Source organism: Penicillium lagena (assembly GCF_028827675.1).
Source record: "Penicillium lagena strain IBT 129212 chromosome Unknown utg000002l_segment0_segment0, whole genome shotgun sequence".
In the NCBI taxonomy this organism is placed as follows: Eukaryota; Fungi; Ascomycota; class Eurotiomycetes; order Eurotiales; family Aspergillaceae; genus Penicillium; species Penicillium lagena.
In genome coordinates this window covers 4,565,312-4,590,171 of record NW_026623223.1, presented here as the reverse complement: position 1 = coordinate 4,590,171, position 24,860 = coordinate 4,565,312, and the positions used below count along the sequence as shown (strand labels likewise).

General features: G+C 52.4%; 12 protein-coding genes across 12 annotated transcripts; 3 read left to right on the top strand and 9 right to left on the bottom strand.

The window, feature by feature from the left end:
• Nucleotides 1-568: 568 nt before the first annotated feature.
• On the bottom strand, nt 569-1,984 carry N7510_004681 (uncharacterized protein; the record flags this gene model as incomplete). Its single annotated transcript, XM_056976607.1, has 1 exon — nt 569-1,984. One exon carries the CDS (start codon nt 1,982-1,984, stop codon nt 569-571), a length of 1,416 nt encoding a protein of 471 aa, XP_056836563.1.
• Nucleotides 1,985-4,634: 2,650 nt separating this feature from the next.
• N7510_004680 (MARVEL domain-containing protein) lies at nt 4,635-5,287 on the top strand (the record flags this gene model as incomplete). The annotated part of the gene is made up of 3 exons (XM_056976606.1): nt 4,635-4,710; nt 4,793-5,078; nt 5,140-5,287. The coding sequence occupies 3 exons, from the start codon at nt 4,635-4,637 to the stop codon at nt 5,285-5,287; spliced, it is 510 nt and encodes a 169-aa protein (XP_056836562.1).
• Nucleotides 5,288-5,711: 424 nt separating this feature from the next.
• N7510_004679 (uncharacterized protein) lies at nt 5,712-6,878 on the bottom strand (the record flags this gene model as incomplete). The annotated part of the gene is made up of 2 exons (XM_056976605.1): nt 5,712-6,242; nt 6,309-6,878. 2 exons carry the CDS (start codon nt 6,876-6,878, stop codon nt 5,712-5,714), a joined length of 1,101 nt encoding a protein of 366 aa, XP_056836561.1.
• Nucleotides 6,879-6,937: 59 nt separating this feature from the next.
• N7510_004678 (putative nucleoside hydrolase) lies at nt 6,938-9,590 on the bottom strand (the record flags this gene model as incomplete). The annotated part of the gene is made up of 7 exons (XM_056976604.1): nt 6,938-7,619; nt 8,040-8,665; nt 8,730-9,029; nt 9,084-9,118; nt 9,187-9,356; nt 9,405-9,508; nt 9,558-9,590. The coding sequence occupies 7 exons, from the start codon at nt 9,588-9,590 to the stop codon at nt 6,938-6,940; spliced, it is 1,950 nt and encodes a 649-aa protein (XP_056836560.1).
• Nucleotides 9,591-10,773: 1,183 nt separating this feature from the next.
• N7510_004677 (uncharacterized protein) lies at nt 10,774-11,883 on the top strand (the record flags this gene model as incomplete). Its single annotated transcript, XM_056976603.1, has 1 exon — nt 10,774-11,883. One exon carries the CDS (start codon nt 10,774-10,776, stop codon nt 11,881-11,883), a length of 1,110 nt encoding a protein of 369 aa, XP_056836559.1.
• A 544-nt stretch (nt 11,884-12,427) lies between these two features.
• On the top strand, nt 12,428-13,646 carry N7510_004676 (protein ERV29; the record flags this gene model as incomplete). Its single annotated transcript, XM_056976602.1, has 5 exons — nt 12,428-12,594; nt 12,710-12,822; nt 12,906-13,399; nt 13,462-13,526; nt 13,574-13,646. 5 exons carry the CDS (start codon nt 12,428-12,430, stop codon nt 13,644-13,646), a joined length of 912 nt encoding a protein of 303 aa, XP_056836558.1.
• A 438-nt stretch (nt 13,647-14,084) lies between these two features.
• N7510_004675 (FAD-dependent oxidoreductase) lies at nt 14,085-15,650 on the bottom strand (the record flags this gene model as incomplete). Its single annotated transcript, XM_056976601.1, has 3 exons — nt 14,085-14,191; nt 14,245-14,933; nt 15,010-15,650. The coding sequence occupies 3 exons, from the start codon at nt 15,648-15,650 to the stop codon at nt 14,085-14,087; spliced, it is 1,437 nt and encodes a 478-aa protein (XP_056836557.1).
• A 472-nt stretch (nt 15,651-16,122) lies between these two features.
• Nucleotides 16,123-16,611, bottom strand: N7510_004674 (uncharacterized protein; the record flags this gene model as incomplete). Its single annotated transcript, XM_056976600.1, has 1 exon — nt 16,123-16,611. The coding sequence occupies one exon, from the start codon at nt 16,609-16,611 to the stop codon at nt 16,123-16,125; it is 489 nt and encodes a 162-aa protein (XP_056836556.1).
• A 299-nt stretch (nt 16,612-16,910) lies between these two features.
• On the bottom strand, nt 16,911-17,726 carry N7510_004673 (uncharacterized protein; the record flags this gene model as incomplete). The annotated part of the gene is made up of 2 exons (XM_056976599.1): nt 16,911-17,621; nt 17,691-17,726. The coding sequence occupies 2 exons, from the start codon at nt 17,724-17,726 to the stop codon at nt 16,911-16,913; spliced, it is 747 nt and encodes a 248-aa protein (XP_056836555.1).
• A 563-nt stretch (nt 17,727-18,289) lies between these two features.
• Nucleotides 18,290-20,618, bottom strand: N7510_004672 (flavin-containing monooxygenase; the record flags this gene model as incomplete). Its single annotated transcript, XM_056976598.1, has 10 exons — nt 18,290-18,417; nt 18,481-18,709; nt 18,765-19,015; nt 19,072-19,104; nt 19,158-19,229; nt 19,282-19,378; nt 19,436-19,609; nt 19,671-19,774; nt 19,834-19,854; nt 19,922-20,618. 10 exons carry the CDS (start codon nt 20,616-20,618, stop codon nt 18,290-18,292), a joined length of 1,806 nt encoding a protein of 601 aa, XP_056836554.1.
• A 1,116-nt stretch (nt 20,619-21,734) lies between these two features.
• N7510_004671 (uncharacterized protein) lies at nt 21,735-22,847 on the bottom strand (the record flags this gene model as incomplete). The annotated part of the gene is made up of 1 exon (XM_056976597.1): nt 21,735-22,847. The coding sequence occupies one exon, from the start codon at nt 22,845-22,847 to the stop codon at nt 21,735-21,737; it is 1,113 nt and encodes a 370-aa protein (XP_056836553.1).
• Nucleotides 22,848-24,118: 1,271 nt separating this feature from the next.
• N7510_004670 (U6 snRNA-associated Sm-like protein LSm8) lies at nt 24,119-24,470 on the bottom strand (the record flags this gene model as incomplete). Its single annotated transcript, XM_056976596.1, has 2 exons — nt 24,119-24,390; nt 24,446-24,470. The coding sequence occupies 2 exons, from the start codon at nt 24,468-24,470 to the stop codon at nt 24,119-24,121; spliced, it is 297 nt and encodes a 98-aa protein (XP_056836552.1).
• Nucleotides 24,471-24,860: the final 390 nt, after the last annotated feature.

Below are 24,860 nucleotides of genomic sequence, written 5' to 3'. Positions count from 1 at the left end.
CCCCGACCTAGGCTGGCGGATAAGGACTCTTCCGCAAGGGCTCGAACTTGGCCTTCCGCTGTGCCGATCCTCTCAACTACTCAAGCAGGCCGAAGCTCACAACTAAATTGTATCTTTGATTGGATTCCTTTTGGCCGACGGCTAGGAGCTTGCCTCGCTTAATCATTTCTTAACGACCTCTAGCCTGTCGCTTCTTCAAACTGCTTCTGAAAAGTCCGGGGTTCCCCACACGCACTTTATCCTTGTGCTTTATCCTTCTTGGTTCCCCACCCACTGCTATTTCCCTTCTTCTCGTGCTACTGTGGATGAATTGAAAATGTCATTTTAAATTCTGGAATGCCTGGCGGCATTTCAGCGCATTTCGTATGATGCCATTCTAGCTGTATATATCCAGGAGCCCCGGAGTTAAATACCATGCCCAATAACTTACCCATTAGGTCTCTCCCAGCACTCGGTCGAGTCGATCGTGACATTGTTTAGGTGAGGCTGTGAGTTTAATGAATAACTCAAAGAACTAGTCCAAGCCCTGTACTTATATTCTCAACAATTATTTGATTATAACAGTCCTCTACTCCGCCACCTGCAATTGCTTCAACAGGTCCGCCTGAATGTCGTGTAAAAACTCCGTCATCTGCTCCGGGGTGTGGAAAGTCTCATTATACACCAGCCGCAGTGTTAACTGATCACGGAACGTCCACACAAAAACCACTCCTTGGCGTGAAAGCATTTCAACGCCCACCCCGGCATGCGTGATGCCAAATCCGCGCTCCGGGGTTCCATATTCGCGCTCCAGATATTTTTCCATGATCCCTATGCTGCTGATATCGATTTCGCTAGGCGGCTCTGTCGGGGTCGGCAGGTTCTTAATTACCTCGACCAGAGTGGACGCATACTCCCGGTGCGCCTGAAGATACTCGCTGCTGATGCCCTTCTGATACTCCGCCTGATACATGCGGGCATTCTCCACCCAGGTCCCGGAGGGTTCGACCCGCGCCAACCAGCCGGACGTGTATAGCCCGGCTGCCGCCGCGGGGGTCGAGTACGGTTCGGGCAGATACGGCCGCAGCGAGTGTCTGATGGTACTGGTGTAGTGGCGGCCCTGGTGCTCGGCGATCGCGTGCCGGAAGTTAACCGCGGCCAGACTGGCATGCACGGCAGCTGTGACCCCAACGCCGCGTGCTTTTGCAGCGGACACGGCGGCGGACGTGGTGGCAGGCGAGAACGTGAACTCGACGGCCCGCGTGCCGGAGGGCACAGTTGAAGCATCCCCGGTATAGGGCACCCCGAGGGCGCCTGCTGCCAGGGCAAAGGTGCCAACTGCGCTGTGGGCGACGGCCTTCTGCTCGTCAGTCGCAGTGAGAGGCATGTTGCCGGCCTCTTCGACCGGTGGTGCCAGCCGGGCCACCTCCGATCCCCAATGGAAGGAATCGAACGGGTCTGGCAGCTTCCCCGAGAGGAGGGTGTCGGCGTGCAAGACCATCAGGTCCACCAGCTGGCCGAGGAGGAGCAGGCCGCCGACTCCGTCCATGCGCCAGTGTGCGGTGTGCAAGAGCAGCTCACTTGATTGGGGGATATAGTATAGCCGGGCGTCAGCAGTTGGTGCAATGTTGGGGATCACCTCGTTGGCGGACTGGGCGTCGGCCTCCACGGTAAAGGTCTGCGAGGTCCATTCGCTTAGAGCATCGACAGAGTCAGGAACCGTGTAGATGACATTGGTGTTGGAGGAGTCCGGATGCGCAGCCAGACTGGGGTGCTGGAAGCGCAGATGCAACCAACTGTAGCGAATGAGGGTTGGTAGAAGATCGGGCGAGCCCGACAAGCCCGTGAATGCCCCACGAGGACTGATGGTGGCCGTGTAGTTGACCGCCCAGTGTTCACGACCGAGCGGGTGACCGGGATCACTGACCAGCTTGAGGAACACCTCGTTGGGGCCAAGGAGCCGGGTGGAGGTGTTCGGCGAGTGCTCGGCTGTCGTCCACGGCATGTTGAGGCGAGTGTGATTGCTGGGTGTTCGATGCAAGACGGACCTCTCGTTGGTCATGGCAGCAGGAAGGAAGATCTTGCGACAAAGAATTAATTGGCTCTAAGCACCGTGTCGAATCTCGTCCTTTGGGGGCCAAAACACCCCCCGATCGCTTGCGGTTCAGGGTGGAGGAGATGCATCGTCTCCGAGAGAACGAATATCATTATTGGATAGCATGATGACGGCAGAAGACCAAGCGTGAGGGCTGAGTTGGCTGACACGCCTGGTGTCGAGCCATACAAAACGCCGACACCGACGTAACCTGGATATATAGAGAGCTTACCCAATTTAGCATTAGCACCCCATTCATCGGTGGGTCGTCAATGCAAGGACCAGAGGAGTGTCCAACCAACCGACGGGAGTCCCGCCGCCACCGCCGCCACTGCGAGCCGCAACGCTTATAGTGCAAGAGAAGCTGCTCAATATAATCCTCAAAGACGGACGCGTTGGTTGAGCCCTAGAATACTTGAGACAAAACAATGCTATCTTGAGCATATGCAGGTAGTATCTAATATCGTTGATCACGATGGAACGTAGACACTTGAACTAGTGCGGTACCGAGTAGGGACTAACCCGTCCGCCTAAAGCCTACCCTTTTATCATATCTGGAGTCATCCACATAGACAAGGTGGTAAAACTAGAAGTACAAAATAAAGTGATGGTATACATTACCAAGGTCTAAGTTGCGGTCTCGGGCCTTGACCTAGGCAGTTTTTTTAAGCTAGCCTTTTAGACGTAACGGCGCGACTAATGCTCGATTTCGTTGCTTAAAGAGCGAATTCGGCCTATAGAAAAATCTCTATCTCCTCGAGGTACAAGGTAGATTTTTCGAGTATGTCTAGGGTGATGCTACGGGGTCGTTCGCTATTATTTGGCGGTGCTTTGACGCTACTAAACATCTGTATATTGGAAGAGATTCTTGTGATGGTACTCCTATTGTAGCCAGTAGTCTGTGCTATCTGCGATATTGATGGTTCCCCACTGTGGATCATATTGTAGATAAGCTTATACTTTGGAGAGGCTAGATTTAGAGCAATCTCGGTCTCGACTACTCGTGATTGATTGTTAAGCTACCTCTCCCTCAGAAGGTTGTTTTGGAGGTGGGATATGGACTTGTTGGATGTATTGAATTTCTAGGCGAATATACGCTTCAAAGTGCTACGTAATCTACGTAAGAAGCAAGACACAGTCTTGCCCGGATTTGTCTTGTCAGATATTTTCCATTTCCATTCTTATGCATCGGGATGATATGCAGCCTAGCCGCACTTGGCATAGATAAGCTTCACCGTGGCCTTCCTGTTAGGGTTTGAGATATTTTGTCTGCGTAAAACTTGGAAGCCAATTTCGAACGTGACTGTAACAGCGTCACTAATCAAAAAAAGCAATGCGCATAATGTCCAAAGCTTGCTGCAAAAGCCATAACAAAATGACATCACCTGCCAATTTTAAAGTTAGCGTACCTGTTCCCTTAAAAGTGGCGACGAGCGGGGTTCGGGAGGCAGTATTGATCCGGACCAGGTGGGCGGCCCGGGGTTTCTCGCGATCGACTCCAGTTTGGTGAACCCGGTTTAATTCCAGGGCGCTAAGATGCGAGGCCGCTAGAGGGATCTGCAGATCTTACGAGAATGATGGTAAGGCCCTTTTGTTTGCGAGGGGGCATCTCCAATGGAGGAGAGAGAAAAATAATGTTTGCTGATGAAGTCATTATTATTCATGTTAGGTTTCTGCTATTGTGCAATAGACTTGATTTCTGGTGTTTGAATGCGTTCTATTTTCACACAGCTACAGGAAGTAGTGCTGCAGGGTGCCTTCTACTACTCTAGTAAACTATTCCATGAGTCACTTTGAAATGTCCTGTTGCCTCAATCCTGGGTTTAGCAGAGGTTGGCTTGTGCAATTGACCTCAACAAGAGCAGAGGTCGTTAGCATGTGAAGATGAAAAATGAGAGCTTTGCATGAACCTTTCCCGAACCTTTCCCAAAAGGGGAAAGCGTTGTTCAGCCCTGCCCGAAGTACTTCCGAGGCACGCATGTGAGATCGACAGTGCCGTTTTATCACCTAATGTCAGCATTCAATTTGCACTCTTTCCTATGCACCAAGTCCAAGGCAAAAGAAATAACAATTCTAAATTATGAAAAGAGTCAAAATGCAATAACTTAGATCTACATGAAGAAGAAACGCCGCTCAGTAATTGTGTTGAGTGAAAAGAATTGTTGCGAGACGCAGATCGTCCGAGGTATATCCACACATCCAATGCTCCATCCAGAGCCTGGGCCGAGAGTTCAATGGTCGGCTTAAGCTGCCGGGATCTGCGTCGATTCCTTCCCTGCCGTCTCCGAGTGAGTCGGCTTGTTTTCGTCCGACTTTGCGCGATCCAGTGACGTAAAAGGGCCCTGGTTTTTTTTCGATTCCTCGTGCTAATGCCAAGGAGAGACTCTGGTTGTATATAAGAGCCTGCTCCATCCACTGTGGATCTACCTGTTTGCATAATTCTACGACAAGACATTCCTCTTATCGAAAGACAAGACACTTTCAATTGTCAATTGTCCCTCTTCACCGTTGAACATACACACCTCATTACATAGCAACAACAAGAAACAACACCGCCAAGATGCTCCGCTGGGTCTACCCCGTCCGAATCGTCCAAACTCTGATTGCCTTGGCAGTAGTCGGGCTCACAGCATATGGTCTGTCTCCCTCCCTTCTCCCTCCCTACACATCCCCATCCAACCAACAAGACCACGAACTAACCAACGTCCCCGTTTATAGTAATCGCCTCTCTCCAAGACTCATGGTCCTTCTCCAAAACGGTAGACTACATGCTCTTCGCCGGCTGCTGGACAGGTTTCATCGCAGTACCTTACCTCGAAGCTGCACCGTTATGGTTCCCGCGCGTGTCGCACGAACTCGTGATCCCCCTCGTTGAGGTCGTCACCTCCTTGATCTGGTTCGCTGGGTTCATCGCGCTGGGCGTGTTAATTCCCTCGCCTGGCGAGTGTGTGTTTCCGACTTGTCATGCGCTGCAGGCTGTTATTGTTCTTTCCTCGGTTGAGTGGTGAGTTTTGAATTTCCAGTTTTTTTAGGGAGATGGTGTGGCTAATCGGATACCGGAATAGGGCTCTCTTCGTTGTGACGAATGTCTATGCTGTTCTCGATCTTGTGAACTCGCGGCGCAAGCATAGTCGCCAGAACAGTCGCCGGAATAGCGTTGATGCTGAGGCGCCGCCTGTCTCCGAGGTGGGTGCTCAGCAGCCTGCTGCCTAGGCTTTGGGCCTCTGGGTACATGTACCTGCTGAAGCACCTTGTTGCTTCCCGATTCGATATACCGATATACCCTTCTTAATAATGTTAATGGTTAATGATTCCCAAAAGAGGGCGGTGGCTTTGACTAGTGATTGATATACGACATATAACTTATTAGTAGATGCGAATATCGTTGATATGTACATGATACATCATTAATGGATGCAATGGATAGAAAGATTCAAAATCTTTTGGAGATAAAGTCACCATAACATCATCGACCCACTCATTATGTAGATCCCACTTTGGACAACACATCAGAAAAACATCAACGTTGACTGTACACCAATCTCAATTTAACAAAGAACGCGCCTAGACGAAACAAAAGCAGACCAACCAACCCCTTTTCCCAGAAGAAAACTGAAGAAAACAAAGCTAAATCGAATCACAAGAGAAGATCCCGCACACTCATCCCCCTACTACTCTGATGATCCGACATCTTCTCTTGACTCTGGCTCGGAGTCGAAAGCAACGTGCTCCCAGAGAAGTGATCACTAATCGAATCAGCCGTGCCTCTCCGGTCCCGGGTCAACATAAGCAACGCTGCCGACGCCTCATGGTCGATATCCATATTTGACGTCTGTGTCGGGCCCAGTGCTGGGCTCGGGAGCACAGATGGTGCATCCGGCAGAGTCGGCGCCGAGGGGACACTGGTGCGAGGGGAGAAAGATGGCGATGTGTCGTAGAACTGGCCCGTTGGCGGGACGAGTTCTGGAGATGCAGATACAGAGGCGGAGGCGGAGAGGGAGTAGACTGAGGTGGCCGAGTGGTGGTAGAAGTTGGTGTGCTGCACCGAATCTGCATTGGCTTCGCCGGCAAACTCCGGGGAGGTCGGCGAGGGAGGCGTGGCGGACTTGTCTGCTGCCTTGAGATCCTGGATACATTGTTCCAGGTAATTGACGTAGTCGATGCTTGCCTGTGCGGCGGTTAGTATATGGGATAGCCAACCATGCACCACAACGACCCGATGGACATGACATACCTGGAGAATAGCCAGCTTGTGCATCTCCTGTCCCCGACACGCAGGAATCATATCCTTCAGCGTGCCAAACTCCTCGTTCATCTTCGACCGCCGCCGGCGCTCGATCAGGCTGTGTGCCGTTTTGCGGGCAATCTTGCGACCCGCGGCGCTCGTGGTACTCGGCTGCTTCTTTTTGGAAGTAGTCGCGGCATTATTCGCTGGGGTGTCCGATGGTGCCGGGGCTGCTGCCATCTTCCCATTCTCCTTCTTCTTCGCGGGAGACTTGGATGATGAGGCAGTGGCAGCCTTGGGTTTCATCTGAATGATCTTGCGAGTGCGCGTGGGGGGCGGTGGTAGATCCAGGTCCTCGAGGGGACGCTTGGGGGGATGATTGTGACGACCGCGAGCCACGAGGTCCGGGGAGGTCGGGGAGGCAGGGAGATAAGTGGGGTCTGATTGCGAGGACCGGCGACTACTGCCGGTATCTAGGGCCGCGGGCGGCAGGATCAAGACGTCGGTGGCATCGTAGGGCTGGTCTTTGATGGTGAATTCGCCGGACATGGCTGGAGTGGGAGGCAGACGGGACGACATTCTTGTCTGGTGGGGGGGAGAGTCGGGAAGAAGAAGAACAGGCTACAGTGACGCTCTATTTAATGGACCTCAGGAACGAATGGTATACAGATGGTCGCGTGCCTGGATACAAGGTGTGCTCGAACACTGCCCCCTGATTGGCCAGGGACTAAGTGTGGTCGGAGCAGCGCATGGTATTGGATTAGATAAGTGGCCTGAGCCGGCCCGGGGTTATGATTGGTGGCAAGGTTGCTGACACCGTACGTACTCCTGCCCGCTAGGGGCAATGTCAGTAGGGGAACAATGGCTCTCGAGGACGGCTCGTGCCAGCACTCTTTATCTGCGGGCCCGGCTATCACACATGTCTCAACGGCCAAGGTACACAATTCGCGGCATTGCTTGACCGCCTCGGCATTGGCGTTGTGGCGGTGGGGTTGCGTGCTATTCTTGCCCTGCGCCTGTGTCGGGATCATCGGGGAACCCAGATGACTGGCAGTCGTGCCGTTATGATGGTGATGGGCGCTGGCTGTTGCGTTAGTCGCGTTGGGGGAACTGTGCACGGGCAGCCGGATGCCGGGGTACGGGCCCGAGAGATGGGGCATGGCGACCACGCTGTGGGCCAGGGCGGCCAGGCACACGAGCAACCGGTAGACATGCAATTGCATGCTGGGAGAATAGAATGGCACGAAAGATGAGAGAACATCCGGTTCGGGCTTTGCTTTTATCTTCTCGATTCCATGACGCGGACGGAGCTGGAGATCGCTGGGTGGGTGAAGTATACAGCAACTGTCGCGGCCGCTCCAGCATTCCACATTCCAGAGGTACGTGTGAGGCGCCGCCACCAAAGACGTTGTTGACACGAGCCTCCGTTCATTGCATGCGACACACTGAGACACGGTGCATTGTTGGAGCATGCCAGAGTGTTGATATCTCACGAGTATACATTCCATTTGTGTCGGTGTTTCGAATGTGGCATGCGTGATCGAGGACACTCTTCCTCTTTGACTTTATCCTCTAGATTTCCCCTCATTTATGCATGATGAATATTCCCCCATTCGAATGACTCTCTCTGGAGAACGCGCACCATATATATTCTGTCGTCTATCTCAAGTGTATTGACATGCCCAGTCCATCTTCTACTGCCCCAGAATGCGTACATAGACCTACAAAAATAAACCCTACCCGAACAATTTCTGCAGAATAATCTGCCCGAACGTCGTCTCCACAGGCGAACCATGAATCCTCAGAATCCGATTCCCCGCGCGCCGACTCAGCCACAAGCCATGATCACTAGAGCTCTCCGCCTCATCCTCAACACGGTGCCGACTCCTCCGATCAACAACACACATACCCCGCGTCCACTGGCCCTGCGTCTCAACCCGAATATCCTCAGGCGAGGAGTCCGACGCCGTCCAGCGCGGATCCTCAGCTGTTAGCGCGTACCACACGCACAAGGGGTCATGCAGACTCAATTCTGCGTTGTCGCCGACATGCCCGGGGTGCAGGTGCTCCAGGGTGCGGAAGGTGTGCGCCATAAATGCAGAGACCCATTCGGCGAGCGGGGAGCCCGCGTCGACGAGTGGGGAGACGGTCTTGCGGAACGCGCCGCGCGAGAGGTTGTGGCGCAGCGTGATGTCCAGGGGGAAGAGGCGCAGCGTCAGCGGTCGGCTTAGGGTCTTGGGGTAGGGCGGTAGGCGCGCGCTGTTCGTTGGCGGGAGAGTCGTCTGTGGGTTTGGCGAGGTTAGAGCGAAGACGCGTGCAGCGGCGACGGCGTCGGCGTAGGCGTTGAATTCGCCCATTGGCGTGACCTAGCACATAGCATTGTCAGTGTTTTGGTGGGCATTATATATTCTTTGGAGGGGATGGACTGACATTGCCCGGCATGTTCACCGTACCCCCCATGACAACCACTTCCTTCACGCGCAGAAACGTCTCCGGGTCCTGTGCTGCCGCCAGTGCTAGGTTCGTGAGCGGGCCGACGGCAACCAGCGTGACCGTGTCGGGTTCGTTCTCGCGCAACGTGCGCAGAATCTCCTCGTACGCGGGCTTCTTCGACGGGATGAACATGTGTTCGTCGATGGCACCGCCGGTCTGGACAGGTTGGATCCCGTCGTCTCCGGGAGTGGGATCAAATAGATGTTCCCAGGCTTGAGTGGGGGTGAAGTGCGGGTGCTGCAGTAGACGGTCAGTTGATTTTGGTTTGTATAGTCCAGCAGAAACACTTACACTGGCATGGATATCCCCGAGCCCGTCCTTTCCATCTGTCAGAAGAACGTTAGAAGAAGGAAAAAAGCCCCCGACGTGATCTGTATCCATGGTGATTACGTACGGAAGTAATCCGCCAGCAACTTCTGATCCTCAAGCGGATCCTCTGCGCCTACCGCGACGATGGGCTTGGAGGCCTGCAGCGCCCGAAAGCCCTCGGGCCGCCCGTTGTCGCGGCGCCACTGCATCTCGCGCTCGAGGATGTGGAACATAGACACGACATTGCGGAGGCAGCTGGATGTCATCAGTTCCTGTTCATCTAATGGGAGTGGCGCAACTTACTTCCGCACTTCGATGTTGCCAAAGGTCAGCGAGATGAGGAGCACCTCCACCTCCTCGGGGGTGGCGGACAGGGCCAGCAGGAGGGCGAGGATGTCATCGATGCCCTAACATCGGTCGTTAGTACAGACACCATGAAAACATCGTTATACCCACCGGGTCGGTATCAATGATAATCTTCTTCGCCATGGCGTCGTTGACAGGTGTATGATGAAAGTGGGTGGGTGAATCAGTTATCATTGTTATCGGCTGGCTAGCTCCACTTCGCCAAATGTTACGCTGTTCCTGACTGAGCCCACACTCAACTAACACCCACTACACCTGCTGGTCGTGCATCGGCTTCGGCACAGCCTTCCCCGGCCCCTCGTGGCATTGGCCACTGCAAGGGATGGGGGAAAGTCAATGCCCCTGCCGGATCGACGCGCACGCCCTAGGATATGATGATGGAAACGGAGAAACACACCAGAGTCTAGCGTCTAGCGCAAAGAAAGCGGAGAGCTGCCACCAACTAGCGAGACGTGGCCTGTTCGGGCCCCGACTTTCGCATATTAATCCGATCTCTTGTCATTCACAATGTTCCTCGTTGGTCATCACTAACTATATGTAATCCTAGTCAGGCGATCCCCATCTCTCGGGATCACTTAGGTCTCTGTATTACCAGGGTATGACCGTAGCTAAGCATTCCCAGGGATCGGGCCCGCGCTGGCTAGTGGGCACAATTAGCGACGAGGCAAATGAGACCGCCAGGGTGACAGGTGGCGAGGAACTAGTGCTGAGGCCGTCGTGGGCAGGGCGGGTGGTGAGGAGAGTGGTGCACCATACACGTACGATACCGTAACTAAACACTCCTTGGATCCTCGTGTCCTTTTCTCATCTCCTTTCCCCATCTTCATCTGTTTCTCTCCTTTTGATCTTTGTTCCTTTCCATTCCTTTCGGTTTCTCTCCTGCGCCAGGGCCGACCGTGTCCATGCTCGAGTGACCTTTTTTTTCTTCTTCGTTTCCTTCCTCCCTCTCTGAGCGCAAGTCCCCGACACCTTCGGACCAGACCATCATCGACTCGGGTGCGCTGCGAGCCAACCGACTCCCCCAACCACCAATCACCAGGTTCAATTCCTCCGCCTTCCGCGCTCTCGATCTCCATGCTGGCCTGAGTGTGCTCTACATCGCCTAGCATCCTCCCTGTTTCCTTTGTACGAATACGAATACGTTTCCTCCATCACCGCCCTACACTTCCCCAATCGACGGAACCCCCCCCCGACGAACTCCCTTGTCACTACCGGTCTAGCTTTCTTCCTAAGAGTATGTGCTACGATTCACCATCCACCCACGAGCGGTAACGGTATTGACTGATGAGTGCACAGCTCTATGACCATGAACCCCTACCTCAGTTGGGCAATCCTACTGGTCGTGGCCGGCGGCCTGGGCTGGTATTACACCAATGGCGCTCAACCCAAACCCAAGGCCACCCTGAAGGCCGCCTTGGAGAAAACCGAGGCCACCGTGGCGCCCAAGAAACAAAAGCGCAGCAAGCCCAAGCCCGCCGCGGAGCCGGCCAAGAAGCCCGTGGTGAAGACCGTGGTGTCGCCTCCAACCACCGAGGATGAGAAGCCAGATGAGGATATTGACCAGAAGGAGATGGCACGACGTCTGGCCGGCATCAAGAACGGCACCTCCCAGGCGGCCGCCAAAGGCGAAAAGAAGAAGAAGAGCAAGAAGGCCGCCACCGTTCCGCTTGAGAGCAATGCCTCGTCCACCACCGGCGCCGATGCCGACGATGATCTGTCTCCTGCGGTCTCGCCCATGGTGAACGCCGTGCCTGCGGCTGGCTACGTGTCCGATATGCTGGAGGCCCCTGCCCCCGCAGCGTCGGTGCTTCGTGTCACGGGCAACGTGGAGAGCGAGCCCAAGAAGCAGAAAGCGCAGTCCTTCAAGCAGGTGGAGACCAAGAAGCAGCGCCAGAACCGCCTGAAGAATGAGGCGCGGAAGCAGCAGGTCCAGGAGGCCGAGGAGCAGCGCCGGAAGCTGCTTGAGAAGCAGATGCACTCGGCCCGGGAGTCCGAGCGCCAGACTGCTGCCCGGTCAACTCCGCCCACCAGCAACGCTTGGCAGACCAAGGGGGTTAACGGTGCCTCGCGCCCGGCCCCTGCCTCTGCCCCCGTCGAGCTCCTGGACACTTTCGACCCGACTCCCGCCGCGCCGGCTCCGAAGAAGTGGGCCCAGGACCTGCCCTCGGAGGAGGAACAGATGCGCATCCTGGGAGCCAACGATGGCGAGGACGAGTGGACCACGGTCTCTAAGAAGCAGCCCAAGAAGAAGGGCAGCAAGGCCGAGGAGAGCGTGAGTGACGCATCGGAAAACCAGCCCACCCCTGCGGCTCCCCTGCCCGTTGAACCACGCGTGACGGTGACACCGACCTACCTGCCGGCCATCCTGCAGTCCCGCGAGAAGGGCCACCCCTTGGACTCGGACTGGGCCGCGTGAAGTGGAGGAGGCATTTTGAACTTTTCTCTTCTTTCCCGTCTATATGCCGTTTTCTCCCTTCTTTGACTTGTATTTACTACCTCCTTGATTTGGCTTTTGGCGTTTTTTTCGGGGTGTCCCACAATACCAGCACCCTCCCCTTCGCCGCGGGCGGGGCGTGGGAAGGGTTGATCATAGCGCATTGTCTGTTGACTGTTGTTGAATCCTCCCTCGCGTGGCTTTGCGGGAGGAGCCGGGGCAAAAAGCGTGGAGGGACTGTTTTGTATGTTGAGACTGTGTATCACAATGACACTGGGCTACTATTCATGTGCCTGTGCACTCCTAAGGCCGAAATCCTCGCCCCCAGGATGGGGTTGTATAGAATGTCGTCACTATGCCCAAAGCGGTTAGCGCCGAGTTCCTAACATCGTGGCCTGAAAAGGCGTCTTGTACACAATTTGGACTCCACCCTGTATTTACTCCTCCACGAACTCCATCTCAGACTGCTTGCTCGCTCTTCCACCGCTCCACCTCCCCATACCACTTCCTCGACTACTCTCCCGCCATGGCCCAAATCCGCGGCACTGCGGGCTACAACCTCGGCCACCAGAACCCGTTTGGCGGGCCCGGTAGCGCCGATGCCACCAGCGACCCCAGCCCGCTGGATGCGATCCGTGAGCAGACGAGCAAGATTGAGGACTGGCTAGATATGATGGCGGACCCGGTCAAGCCGTATGTTGTTTCACTGGGTGTTCTCTCGAGGGCACGACCAGCTCCCAAACAAAGCCCAAAACAAGGGATCGAGGGTATGCATTGACTGACACGGTGTTCAATTTGCCTCCTCCAGGTACCTGCCCGCCATCGGCCGTTTCCTGATCGTGGTCACCTTCATCGAGGACTCGCTGCGCATTCTCACGCAATGGAGCGACCAGCTGCTCTATCTCAACGACTACCGGAAGAGTAAGACGCCCTTGTTACCCCGGACAATGAGTCCCAACCGCCCTTACCAACCACCGAACTAACACCCGATGCGCTGTCTACAGTTCCCTGGGGAATCACACACCTCTTCCTCATCACTAATGTCATCGCCATGGCCGTCTGTTCGACGCTGGTGATTGCCCGCAAACACACCGAGTATGCCGTAGCCGGCCTGCTGGGCGTGGTGATCACACAGGGACTGGGCTATGGCTTGATCTTCGACCTGAACTTCTTCCTGCGTAACCTGAGCGTCATCGGCGGTCTGCTCATGGTGGTCTCGGACTCGTGGGTGCGCAAGAAGTTCGTCCCCGCCGGCCTGCCTCAGCTCGATGAGAAGGACCGGAAGATGTATGTCCAGTTCGCGGGTCGCGTGCTGCTCATTTTTCTGTTTGTGGGCTTTGTCTTCTCGGGCCAGTGGAGCTTCTGGCGGGTGCTTGTTAGTCTGTTTGGCTTCGTCGCTTGCATCATGGTCGTCGTTGGCTTCAAGGCGAAGTGGAGTGCTATTATCTTGGTTGTGCTTCTGAGTGTGTTCAATGTGTTTGTGAACAACTTCTGGACGGTATGTTCCTTGACTCATCATGTCCCTTGTACCCTCAAACTGACGATTGTGTCTGTGTCCAGCTCCACCCTCACCACCCGAACAAGGACTTTACCAAGTACGACTTCTTCCAGATCCTGTCCATCGTGTAAGATCCACCTGTTCCGTTGACCCTTCTGTTCTAACACATCACAGCGGCGGACTTTTGCTCCTGGTCAACATGGGCCCCGGCCAACTCAGCATGGACGAGAAGAAAAAGGTCTATTAGGAGGACAAAATGCAGAAGACAGGGAGGAAAAAGAAAAACACGAAATCTGAATGATCTGAATGTCTCTTCTTTATATAACTCATGGCAACTTGCATCCATCCGACAGACTGAGCGGGGAGGGAGGGCAAATCGGTGAAAGGAAGGAAGGGAAGACACGATTTATCGAAACCAATGACAAGTCAACTCGCTCTTTGCCTTCTTGGGCAGTGAAAATCTACATCAAATATCCCGCCCCTACCCCTTCGACCATGTGCGCCCTTTGGAAATATGAGAGGTTGTCGTGTGTTCGGCGTTCGTCTATTTTTGTTGGCTTATCAGAGCAAAAGTAGGAGAGAAAGTAGCGAGAGATTTACTTTTTTTTGAAATCAACCGTCCCAAGGGGATTTATATGATATCTTGCATTGTTTTTCCTTCATGAGTCTGGTAGTGAAATCGCTTTTATGTTGTTTCCCCCTTCTCTGCAACTAGGACTCGGGCAACGTCGTCTGCGATATTGTACTCCATGACCTTACGAATTGGGCCAGTCATCAGACTAGGGAAAAATCCTACACCGATTGTGTCAGTATTATCTCCAAAGATCTTCGAAGGGCATCCTTACCCATCACTTTCATGATAGCGTACATCGAGTATTCTTTGAAAACACTCATATCACGCTTATTGCTCTGCATTTTCTGGGCAGCTTTCAAAATAGCCGTGACACGCGGTTCACGCAGGCCCATGTAATTGGCCGCGGCTGCTTTGATAGCGCGCTTTTGATCCGCCAGACTCATGGATTCTTGGGTTTGACCTGCCTCTCCCAGGTAATGCGTCAACAGAAGAGCAAATGCTTCAACATCTTCCAAGGCCTGTGAGGCGCCCTGGCCAGAAGTCGGCGGTAGAGCATGAGCTGCATCACCGACTAGAACGACCCCGTCTCTTTCCCACGTAGGGAGCGGAGGCGAAGTCCACGTCGCATACATGTTCGTCACATGTAGCGACTGCAGAATCTTCCGAACAACGGGCTCTTTCCATTGTGCATGTCTCTCCTGCAGCTGGCGGTTCACAGCGGCCATGTCAAGGGTATTGCGGTCGGGACATTCTTCGATCTCGTAGGTTGACCACCAAGCGAGGGAATCGCCTGGCTCGGAGACGTGATAAGGTGAGTCTCGGTTCTTTTCAGAAACTGCGCTCTCGGAGAAGAAATATCCGAAGAATCCATTGCCACCATGTATGAAGTTCATAGAACCTTTCTCGACAAGACCTTTTACTTCGGCGGAGGGGATGAATCCTCCAATCCCGACAAGACCCCTATATAAGCAAGTGGTTAGCACAGTACTTCTTCCAGACAGTTCGATGTACTGAAAACAATAAAGCAAATACTTACTCGTATTGGGGAGGGTAAGGTTCTTCCTCGGCATCGGGAAACAAGGCCCGCTTGGCCGTACTTCGAACACCATCCGCGCCAATGACCAGATCAGCCTCTACTGGCGGGGAGCCATCGGCAAAACGAATCACATTCCTCTTATCAGCGTGAGAAACGACTTCGAGAATCTTCTTGTTGATAATCCGGTCGTCCGGGACACGTGCACGCAGGGCCTTCCAGAACGAATGGCGGCTGCACGCCACCATGTGCATCTTCTCGGGATCATCGCCGCTCTCCTCCGAGGACGCATTGGGAGTTGGCTTCATGCACAGCAGCGTCGAGCCATTTTTGTTTTTCAGATTAGATGTCGATACGACGTAGCCGCCGCGTACAACATCCCGTAGGAGGTCCTCATCCAGTCGTCGGAGGACGTTGAGACCGTTCGGGGCGATGCCGAGGCCTCCGCCAATCAGGAGAGTTGAAGAATGTGTGTTTCCCTCTCCATCATTGCGTTGGTCCGGAGTGACATTCACGTCTGTGCTGTAGGCTTCGTAGATGGTGATCTCATGGCTTGTCCCCGTGGCTGAGGACGGAAGATGTTTCTGTAGCTCAAGGTACGCCGTGCACCCAGCGATGCCGGCACCGATTATAACGATCTTCATGAATATTGAAGTGTGAGTTTGAGGAATGTCAAATGGAATGAGAGGAATGAAGGGAACGAACAATGAAAGAATTTGAGCCGAAGGTATAAGTACTGGCTGGGTCGTATACTTCGCCGATCACGAGAACCCGCCTTTTTCGGGCGCTAGTTCGCAAATCTAACCGGATAAGGTTAGGTCTATTCATTCCAATTTTCCTCTGTGGCCAATCAGCTTACAACGCCTCTCACTCTCCTCACAAGGTGCTTCGAGTGACTTTCTTTTTTCATACGAAACGCACTTCGCGGCGCTCGAAAAATTCAGGCACCATTCAAAGATCTAGGCAGCAGTGTAGAAAGAAATGTTTGCCCCGCATAGAGTTGGACTTGCAATGCGCCACCACGTAGCAGTGTTGCTTCTTGATCTATGACATTATTTCCAGTGACATGTACCAAAACTAGATCCTCATGATGTCTTTGGAGTCATCGTACTCCAATTATGCAGTTATTTTGTGATCTACACCCTCGGCAAGAAGTTCCGGCTTGTGCAGACGAAGCGTGTACGCAGCTATATTCGCGAAGAGCTCTGTGGAGGTGGTTGAGGAGCTTGCTGATTTCTTATCCTGGGGGCTTTCTTCTCGTCCGGGTGGACTCCAGATGCTGAGGATATTGAATGGAAAGCTCACCATAATAGAGCCACGACTAGAAGTCGGGCCAGGAATCGCCGAGATAAAAGCCTTTGCTGACAAGATCGAATGTGCATGTCGCTGGATGCGTTCTTCGTACAAGTATGCGGACGATGACACCAGAGATAGAAGGCGAAGGGTGACTATGTTTGCGGAATCATAGAGTGAAAAAAGCGCAGCTGTAGGCATATCTGAGTGGGGAAGGATTGGGAAATAATGGGGATCAAGACAGCGACTCTCGGGATCTTCGTTGATGGGCTCCATCCATCTATCTGGGTTCAGTTCGCCAGAATTGGCCATGGAGATGCATCCTTTCCACCAAATGTGAAGCTGGGATATTAACCCCAGCACCAAAGGTTTCAAACTCTCCCTGAGGGTATCAGCCTTGTCGCCGTGGGCTTTAACCAGTTCATCCGCAACTGTCAAGCATGACAGCAAAAAGAAAAGAATGTCAACAAGGTAGTCAAATGGTCCTTTTGGATGGACTTCAAACGGAACCGATATCCATTCAGGCGTAGAGAAGACATGGCCCTCGTTGTTAACAAATGATGCAACAAACTGAAGGTGGATATAAACGTCAACTTATTTTCAAGACGTGATTAGATATTTTGACTCACTGTTAACAGCCGCAGATGACGAAATAGCTGGTGTAGAAACCCATCGCGACAACTTTCTGGACCTCCGGTCTCAAGCATCATAGACGCGCCTTGAACGTGCTGATACCACGCTCTGTCTGAGGTACCAGCTAAAGTTTCAAAGTGCGTAAGCATTACAGCAGCACAAATTACATCCCCAGTGAACGGCGAGGCATTTCGTGATAAGACACCTTGAAGACCCTGTAGAGCCCTCATGTACCACTTGCATGCTTCTGTTCGAATTGCGACATCCTGCGCCAGCGTGCCATAAAAGAACATCGAACCAGCACGAATAGAGTGCTTCACAACACCAGGAACCGGTGAGATGATGAACACAGAAAGATCATCTAGCCATGTTGGAGATGGACTATCCGAAACGGATGTTTTGAAGCCAAATGACTCGATGAAGTGAGAGACAAACAGCTGATCGAAGATGTCGGCACGTCCAGGCTGCTGAAGTGACAAAGGCGAAGGGTTAGGCGTTGGTGAAGCTGTTTCATGGCCACTTAAGCTGAAAATAGTCTCGCACTTCGAATTCAACAGCCTTTGCTTCGCAGAGGATATGCTTAATGGTCGCTCCGGGAAAGCGTGCACAAAGAATGCGCCCGTTCGAGCCCCAGAACAGCATAACCCGGCCTTCCTGCATTGCAAGCACTCTGGGAATGACTCGTCACACTGTGGAAGATGTTAGATCACGCACTCAAGGGCGCACACGGGATGGCCAGACCTTGATCTTGCGCCGACGACAGGTCGAGCAGCCCTTGCTTCGGCCTGAGACATTGACCATGGCCCCAGATGGCACTCTCCAGCACAGAAATAATTAACGCGGCTCACATTTACGCGTGAACTTGCTTGTAGGACAATTTTGTAGTAGGAGATAAGGTTGCATTTCTGCCTGAAGTCGATTCGCTCATAACGTAATCCCGCTAGCGACGCCACTCTGAATGCATTCACAGATACATAGACTTCTATTATCCAGTTCGAAAAGTCTAGAGGGATAGCTCAGGGGGCAAAAATAAATGCGAACAAGAAAAGTTCGGTCTTCATCAGTACTCCGTAGTTTGCTCCCAAGACCTTCTCTAACGTCTCCGTCAATGCTGTGACTTTCGCGACGGTCATCTAGGCGATTTCATTCAATTGCATGAAAATGCTATCGCATTAGGCGCTTTTAGAGGCTAAACTCCATTTATGGTGGTATCTATTGCCATATGCTGAAAAGTTATGTATGGAAGTAAAGGTCATTGTACAAGATGGACAAAGAAGAGCGATAGACTAAACAGCCAACGACGAGTAATGATAAAGGTGTTGAACCTATATCTTACAAAATACATAGGGATCCCAGTCTAAACTGGCGTTTTGTGGTACTGCTGCAATGGCACGTTTGCAACGTCGGCCTTGATCTGCAATGCCACAAATCTCGAGAAGTATCTGGCATGTCCAATGGCACCGCCAGTATACCATATACCCGGACCTAAATATAGCGACCATGGATAATTAGACAGGTAGACCTGTGTGAGGTAGTTCTGCAACTTACAATTCATTGGCTTCCATGCTCCGAGAATTTCACCCTCCTCGTCAACTCCGAAGAAATCTTCCAAACGATCTGCAATACTCTGCCCGATTATGCTGGCTGCCGTAGTGCGCATATTGCCTTCAAAACCAGTGCAGAAAACTATAACGTCTGCATCTAGCTGAGATCCATCACTAAGTTCAAGCCCGGTGGGTGTGTAAGCGATGGGTGTCACGTTTGACTTCATTTTGATCTATCTAATCATTAGCGCTGTATTCGTTATTTAGGTATAGATGAGAGGGACATACAAGGCCTGCAGAAATCTTTGCAGAGCATCCGACATCAAGATAATGGCCTCCGAGCCGGACGATGAGGAAATCGAAAGGGTCGCAGTATCGCCGTACTAAAAAACCGGCACGTTCTAGGGCATCAAATCTTTCATGCTCTTGGTCCACCCTAGCTCGAATATTTTTCATGGCAATCTGCCGAGCGACAGCAATAGGTAGGGAAAATTGGATTCTGTCCGCAGTCTCAGTCGGGATTTTGGTGTTGTAGATAGCTGGCAAAAAGATCAGCTTTAACAAATGTTTATTGCAAAAGCAGTCTATCTCTTACCATCATGATTGAGGTATTCAACCGGAATGACATCTGTCTTGCTTTTAGCGTGAGTCTAGGAATATATTAGCGTGGCAATAGTTTACCTGTAACTTTTCGCTGCACCATAGTAACCAACTCCAAACCAGCATCAAGCATATCGCTCGCAACATCGTGGGCTAAACAGATGTATCAGACTCTTTGGGTAAATTCACTCCTCGAGCAACTTACCAGTGTTGGCGGATCCGATGACAACTCCTTTCTTTCCTTTCCATGCCTCGGGTGATTTATAGTCTACGGAATGCAGTACTTCGCCTTGAAATAGTTTCTATACAAGCTTTTATTTAGCTCATATACTCATACAAATTCCGCTTTTGAAACTTACCGGGTTTGGAAGTGCTGGCATCTTTGGTATTTGACCAGAACCAGTGGCGAGAACAAGATGACGAGCGTGGATGACAGATACATCGGGAGTACCATTTTGTCTGGCATTTAGCACCCATATGTTCTCTTTCTCATTCCGAGAAGCTGACTCGAGGGTAGTACTCAGCCATACATTCTGAATATGAATTTTAGTATTCTGCTCAACATATGGCTTTGCTCTGCTTAGGAAGACTTACAATTCCATACTGACTGACATACTTTTTATAGCCTCGGGCAAGATCTTCCCGGTCGAGGAAACGAGGATCCTCTTCTGGAAATGTTCGTGAAAACGGGAGGTGGCCTTGGTGCCATCGTCAGTTTTGAAGCAGTAGTCATTCGGTACAGTCGATGTGATCTTACCGTATTCTCTGATCGTATGGACTGGAGGACACAAAATTAGCCACACATCCATGCTTCAAGCGAAAAGAATGTGGATTAAATCACTCACGCTTTGCAGAATCGTATCGATTTATCCAGTTGTCACCAATATCATCATTCTGCTCGAGTATGACATATGACACTCCAAGTGCTTTAAGGCGACCAGCAACGCTTAGGCCTGCCATTCCTGCGCCGACTATCACGCAGTCGAATGTAGATAAATCTGGAATCTCCAAGCAGAGAGTTCTAGGTATCGTAGATTCGGTTTCGGGCTCGGGTTCGAGGGTATCACAGCTCGGATAACCCTTGATCTGTTCTAGAACCGTGCTTAAAAGCCACATCCTCCATTTACCGTCTCCCGTGGGAACAATGCCGATAAATCCTGAGCCTAGCACCTGTGGTATGCTACCACTTGTTTCAAAAGTAAATCTGCCTTGAATCCAGGCATGATCAGGACCAACCCTCATAACTAGTGACGAGCCAGGGATAAAGCGAAAGTCCTGCGGATGATGTTGATCCGCGAGCTCTTTCCACGCCGACGACACAGTATCAGAACCATAGAATGTCCTGGATGTGCCTGTGAGAGCCCAGAGATCTCTCCATAATGCATCGTCTGTGAGAAATGCGGCATCTAAGGATTCAAGTTTCTCAATGGCTGAACGGACGGCAGAGACGTGGTCAACATCCTTCGAGATGACGACCTCAGGGAGAGAGCCTCTCAAAGTTTCAAGAGGAACAGCTTGTTTTCGCGGAACATAAGAGCCCATTTTCGACCCTCTCCTTTTCCTTTTGTCTGGGTATCTCAAATGCTAATGAGAAAAGTATCGCCAGAGACCTCATTCGGAATAGCAAAATGAGGGGTTCGAGTATACGGCCCCAACTTGAAGTAAGCCAACGAGAGGGGAAGCCCATACCTCCTTAGATAATCATCAGAAAAGATAGTTGTCGACCTTGAAAATTGCTGTTCGGATTCCAATCCGTTATTAGCCCCGGAGTAATCAACATCAAGTGAGGCGGGCTTGAGGAATGACCTGAATTCGAGCAGGCATGATAAGCGGCGGGACTTTGATCAGCCAAATACGACTGGCATCAAGTGATTGGCAAAATTTCCTGTACACCTAGTTCAGGCTTTAGGGCTTTTCAACTCATCCGAGAATCTCATCCAATATATCTGTACACTAGTGTTTAGAAAGATGACCATTGAACTGGAAACGAAGAAAAGTCATTCAAAATAGTTTTAACCCCCCAGTTCTATTTATCTACGTAGTGTGCGGGAGTCCCAGATTTGATCATTTTTGGATTTATACTATGTATGGTTAGGTATCCCTCGCTTCGGGGTAAAGGATATGATACAAGAAGAGAAAGAAAGGGTGGTGTGCAAGTATAGCAGAGGGAGGAAGCGGGCCGAGGCTCCAGATGAACCGAAAAAAAGCCAATGAGAAATAGGTGTCAAGAGCCAATGTGACAAGGAGGGAAGGATGGAATCATAAGAATTCCGTGAATCAAGACAGGAAGGAAAGTGCTTTATTTGACCGTCATGCCCCCCTAACTGCGTCGCAGGTGAACCGAAGTTTTCCTTTCTCCATCCTTTTGTCATATCTGACCTTTTTCTTGTTGCACTGGTCCAGCCAGAGACAAACAACTCAGAGCTTTTGACGGAATGAGATTGAACGATTGTTTGGGCAGCCAAATAGCATCCCTGGGAAAAAGACAAGATGCTCGCTGCTCTTTTCGCTTGAAACGCCGAGTAGCCAGGAAACAAAACTCCAGTTGGAGGGGAAGGCGAAAGGAAGAAAATTTAGGTGAGGTGTGAGTCGAATAGGAGGTGGAAGGTAAAGGTCTTAGTGAGGAAGACCAGGAGAGTAGGCGCTGTGGAAAAGCCATCAAATATCCATACTCCAGCGCCATGGGCGAATGCGCTCGAGTTGGCCGAATCCGACGTCGTCGCGGGAATCATCGCTAATCTCCAGCTGCAGCATATGGACCTTGTTGTTGTCTCGCTGCAATGTGGACAAAGTCTTGGAGAGCTGCTGCCGCGGCAGTTTGCCGCTATCATCGGTGGCCTTGGAGTCTGGTCTGGTGGCAGGGGTATCCGGGTGATTCCATGAGACGGTAGGAGAGTGGTCGTCAGAGTTGGCCATGGAAAACATCGAGTCGGAGTGATAATGAAGTGTGGTGTGATGGGTGTCGAGCAGGGCACTCTCGGATTTGAGACGGGTCATGGATGGCCGGCGGGGCAGAGATAAGCGATCAAAAGCCCCATCACCGGCCTCGTTGTTGCTTCGCACTACGCTGCTCTCGTTCGAATCCGTGTTCTCCTGGATCAGGCGAGACCGGCGTTTGTCATCGCCAATACTGTCACGGGCGGCCAAGTTGAACCTCTCCTTTCCAGCCATGACGCGGGCAGTCGGTGGTGGTTGCAACATCCACCGGGTCTCAGTACGATTGCGCGGTCCGCTGACAATCGGCGGATGGAGGTCATTAACGGGCGGCACGCGGGCGATATAATATTTCGACGACTCGTTCGGATCCGCGCGTCCACGACCCGAGAACCCAATCGACGACCCACGCACTTCCTGACCCCAAAGCGGCTCATCTTCCCGCTGATACCGCATCCAATTATTCCACCGCTCACCTAGCGGATGCATCAAGCTCCCGCTCTTATTGCTCTCTGCCAACGAGTCCTGGTTGTCCTGGTCGGTATTCCAACTATCAGCGCGCCGGATATTATTGCGTTGCCCGCCCCGTCGAGCTGGAGGCCCGGGACCCAGAGCGATTTCATCTCGCCAGCCGTCATTCGTGCTGAAGGGCGTAGGCTGCGGAAAGGGGCGCGGCTGGTCGGAAACGAGGTGGGCATGGTGGTCGCTATATTTATCCTTTAGTCGCTGAGTGCGAGCGGCATCCTTCTTGCGTTTCCGGCGATCGAGGCTGTTAGCGCAGGGGGTGCAGGTGACATAGTAGAAGACGGCCGACTGCGCGCCGCGGTAGAGCCACATGGCCACGCGCGGGGAGGTGGAAGGGCTTTCAGAAAGATCAGACCGGGCTCACTGCCCACGGGGACTGCTGGGGACCCGGTATTGGCTCTCTGTTGTTCTGCAGCGATGATAGGGACCACATGAAGGGCTTGGGGGGCGCGGATAGGGGGCCGGGTGGACACAGAGAGTGCAGAATGGGAGGTCGGCCAGCGACCGGGATGGTTCAAGGGGTAGTCGGATTAGAGGTAGAAGGAAGAAGTCAAAAATGAGAAAAGAGAAAAAAGGGAGAGTGGGGAGTGTAAGAGAGACCGAGAGTAATGGCAGCGTGAGCGTAAGATGAAACCAGGAGGGGCCGGTGCATCCGATGGGGCTTAGTGGTCGTTGGGTAGACAAGTACTAACCTGGGATGTGACCTAGTGAGGAATGTGATGGACCAAGACACTATAACCTCCTCGCTTGACCTATAATAATAAGGAATAATCTACGTGTTACATCCTCATTACGTGTCTCCTGTTCGCTCACCACGTAACTAACCGTTGCCACTGCCGGTACGGGGGGATTGGGCAACAACCACCGGGGCGCGCCAGGATCCTAGCGTACCTAGACCCCCTTTTTTAAGGATTTTTTTGTTGACACAGCCCGATTATGATTATCGGTCGTTCTTTTACGCAATATTTAACTCCTTTCCCACGTGGTCATTTAACTGAAAAGGGGTGGTCTTCCGTAGTGTTCGAATTAGCATTGACTGAAGAAGGAATAAATGGTGATTATGAGGGGACAAATCCGGCACTTTGCGCGCTTGGCACTCTCGCCTCTTAATATTTCTGCCTGCCCAAGCAAGGGTTTAATTTCCAACGTACCCTCCAGAATCCGAACACGGCCGTCCGCAACCCATTGGATCGCCTCCGTGCCTCCCCCGCAAATCGCGACGCAATGATCACCAACGGCCGATGCCGAGCGTCAAACCACATGGCAGAGGTCCAGCATGTGAATCCTTCCCAGTGACGCTGGCTGCGTCAGTAGGAGGCCAAGTGCAACCCGACAGGACTCGAGGCAGTGGCAGAGAGCGCGTGCCAGTTATAGACTAGCATCATTCTCAGCCTTGCCTTGGCTTGGCTCGTCTTCATCCTCAGCAGCCCGACCTGAAGTAGTACGCGCTGTCATATCGCTGGCAAATGTAAATGTATCAAATGTATTCCAATCCACACAGAGCCCCCAAGAAAACGCCGGGGAAAATAAATGATCAGTCGAAAAGCGGAAATGGCTGAGGTAGGTTGCTTTTTTCAAGAAACTCATGCATTCTTCGTGTCCCGGATGACCTCGCCCTTCACCTTGGCCCAGTCGATGTCGGCGTCAATCTTCTCGTCAATCTCACCACAGACAACCACGTTGTCGCCGCGGATCAGGTACAGACCATGCTCGATCTGGGACGAGGGCTCGTCGTCGTCCGGGGTGCGGATGATGCGCTCGATGGTGTTGGAGAGGACGAGGTTGGTGAGCTGGTCGGTGGAGAGGAGGGTGCCGAGGAGGGTGCGGCCGTCCACGGTGAGAATGAGGACTTTTTCTGGCAAGAGTGTTAGTTGGGGAGTTGGTGTCAGCGCATGGACTGGGGGACTCACTATTGATGTACGCTTGGAGAGACATGGTGGGCAATGTGAACGCGCTGACAGGAACGTATCAAGGATTCGGCTTGTCTGGTGCTCGCGAGCAATGCGGTCACCTGGCCGTTTTGGATCAAGGTCGATCAATCCAGGGTGTGTCGTTGGTGTTGTAGCTTGAAAGACCTGTCGCGTCCACCACCCCAGAGAAGAGGCTCGGCTCGGTCGTGAATTTCCTCTGTCGTGCTGCACCAAGAGATCTTGAGACAGTCGGCTGGAGTAAGAATGAAAGGAATTGAGGGTGGCCGGGGAGTTGAACTTGACTCCACGAGTGCACGACAATCCCGAACGAGGAAGGATCGCGCGGGTCACGTGCCGAAGCTTAGCTTATAGACTTTGATATACAAAAAAAAATACAGAATCAAAGAAGTAATAA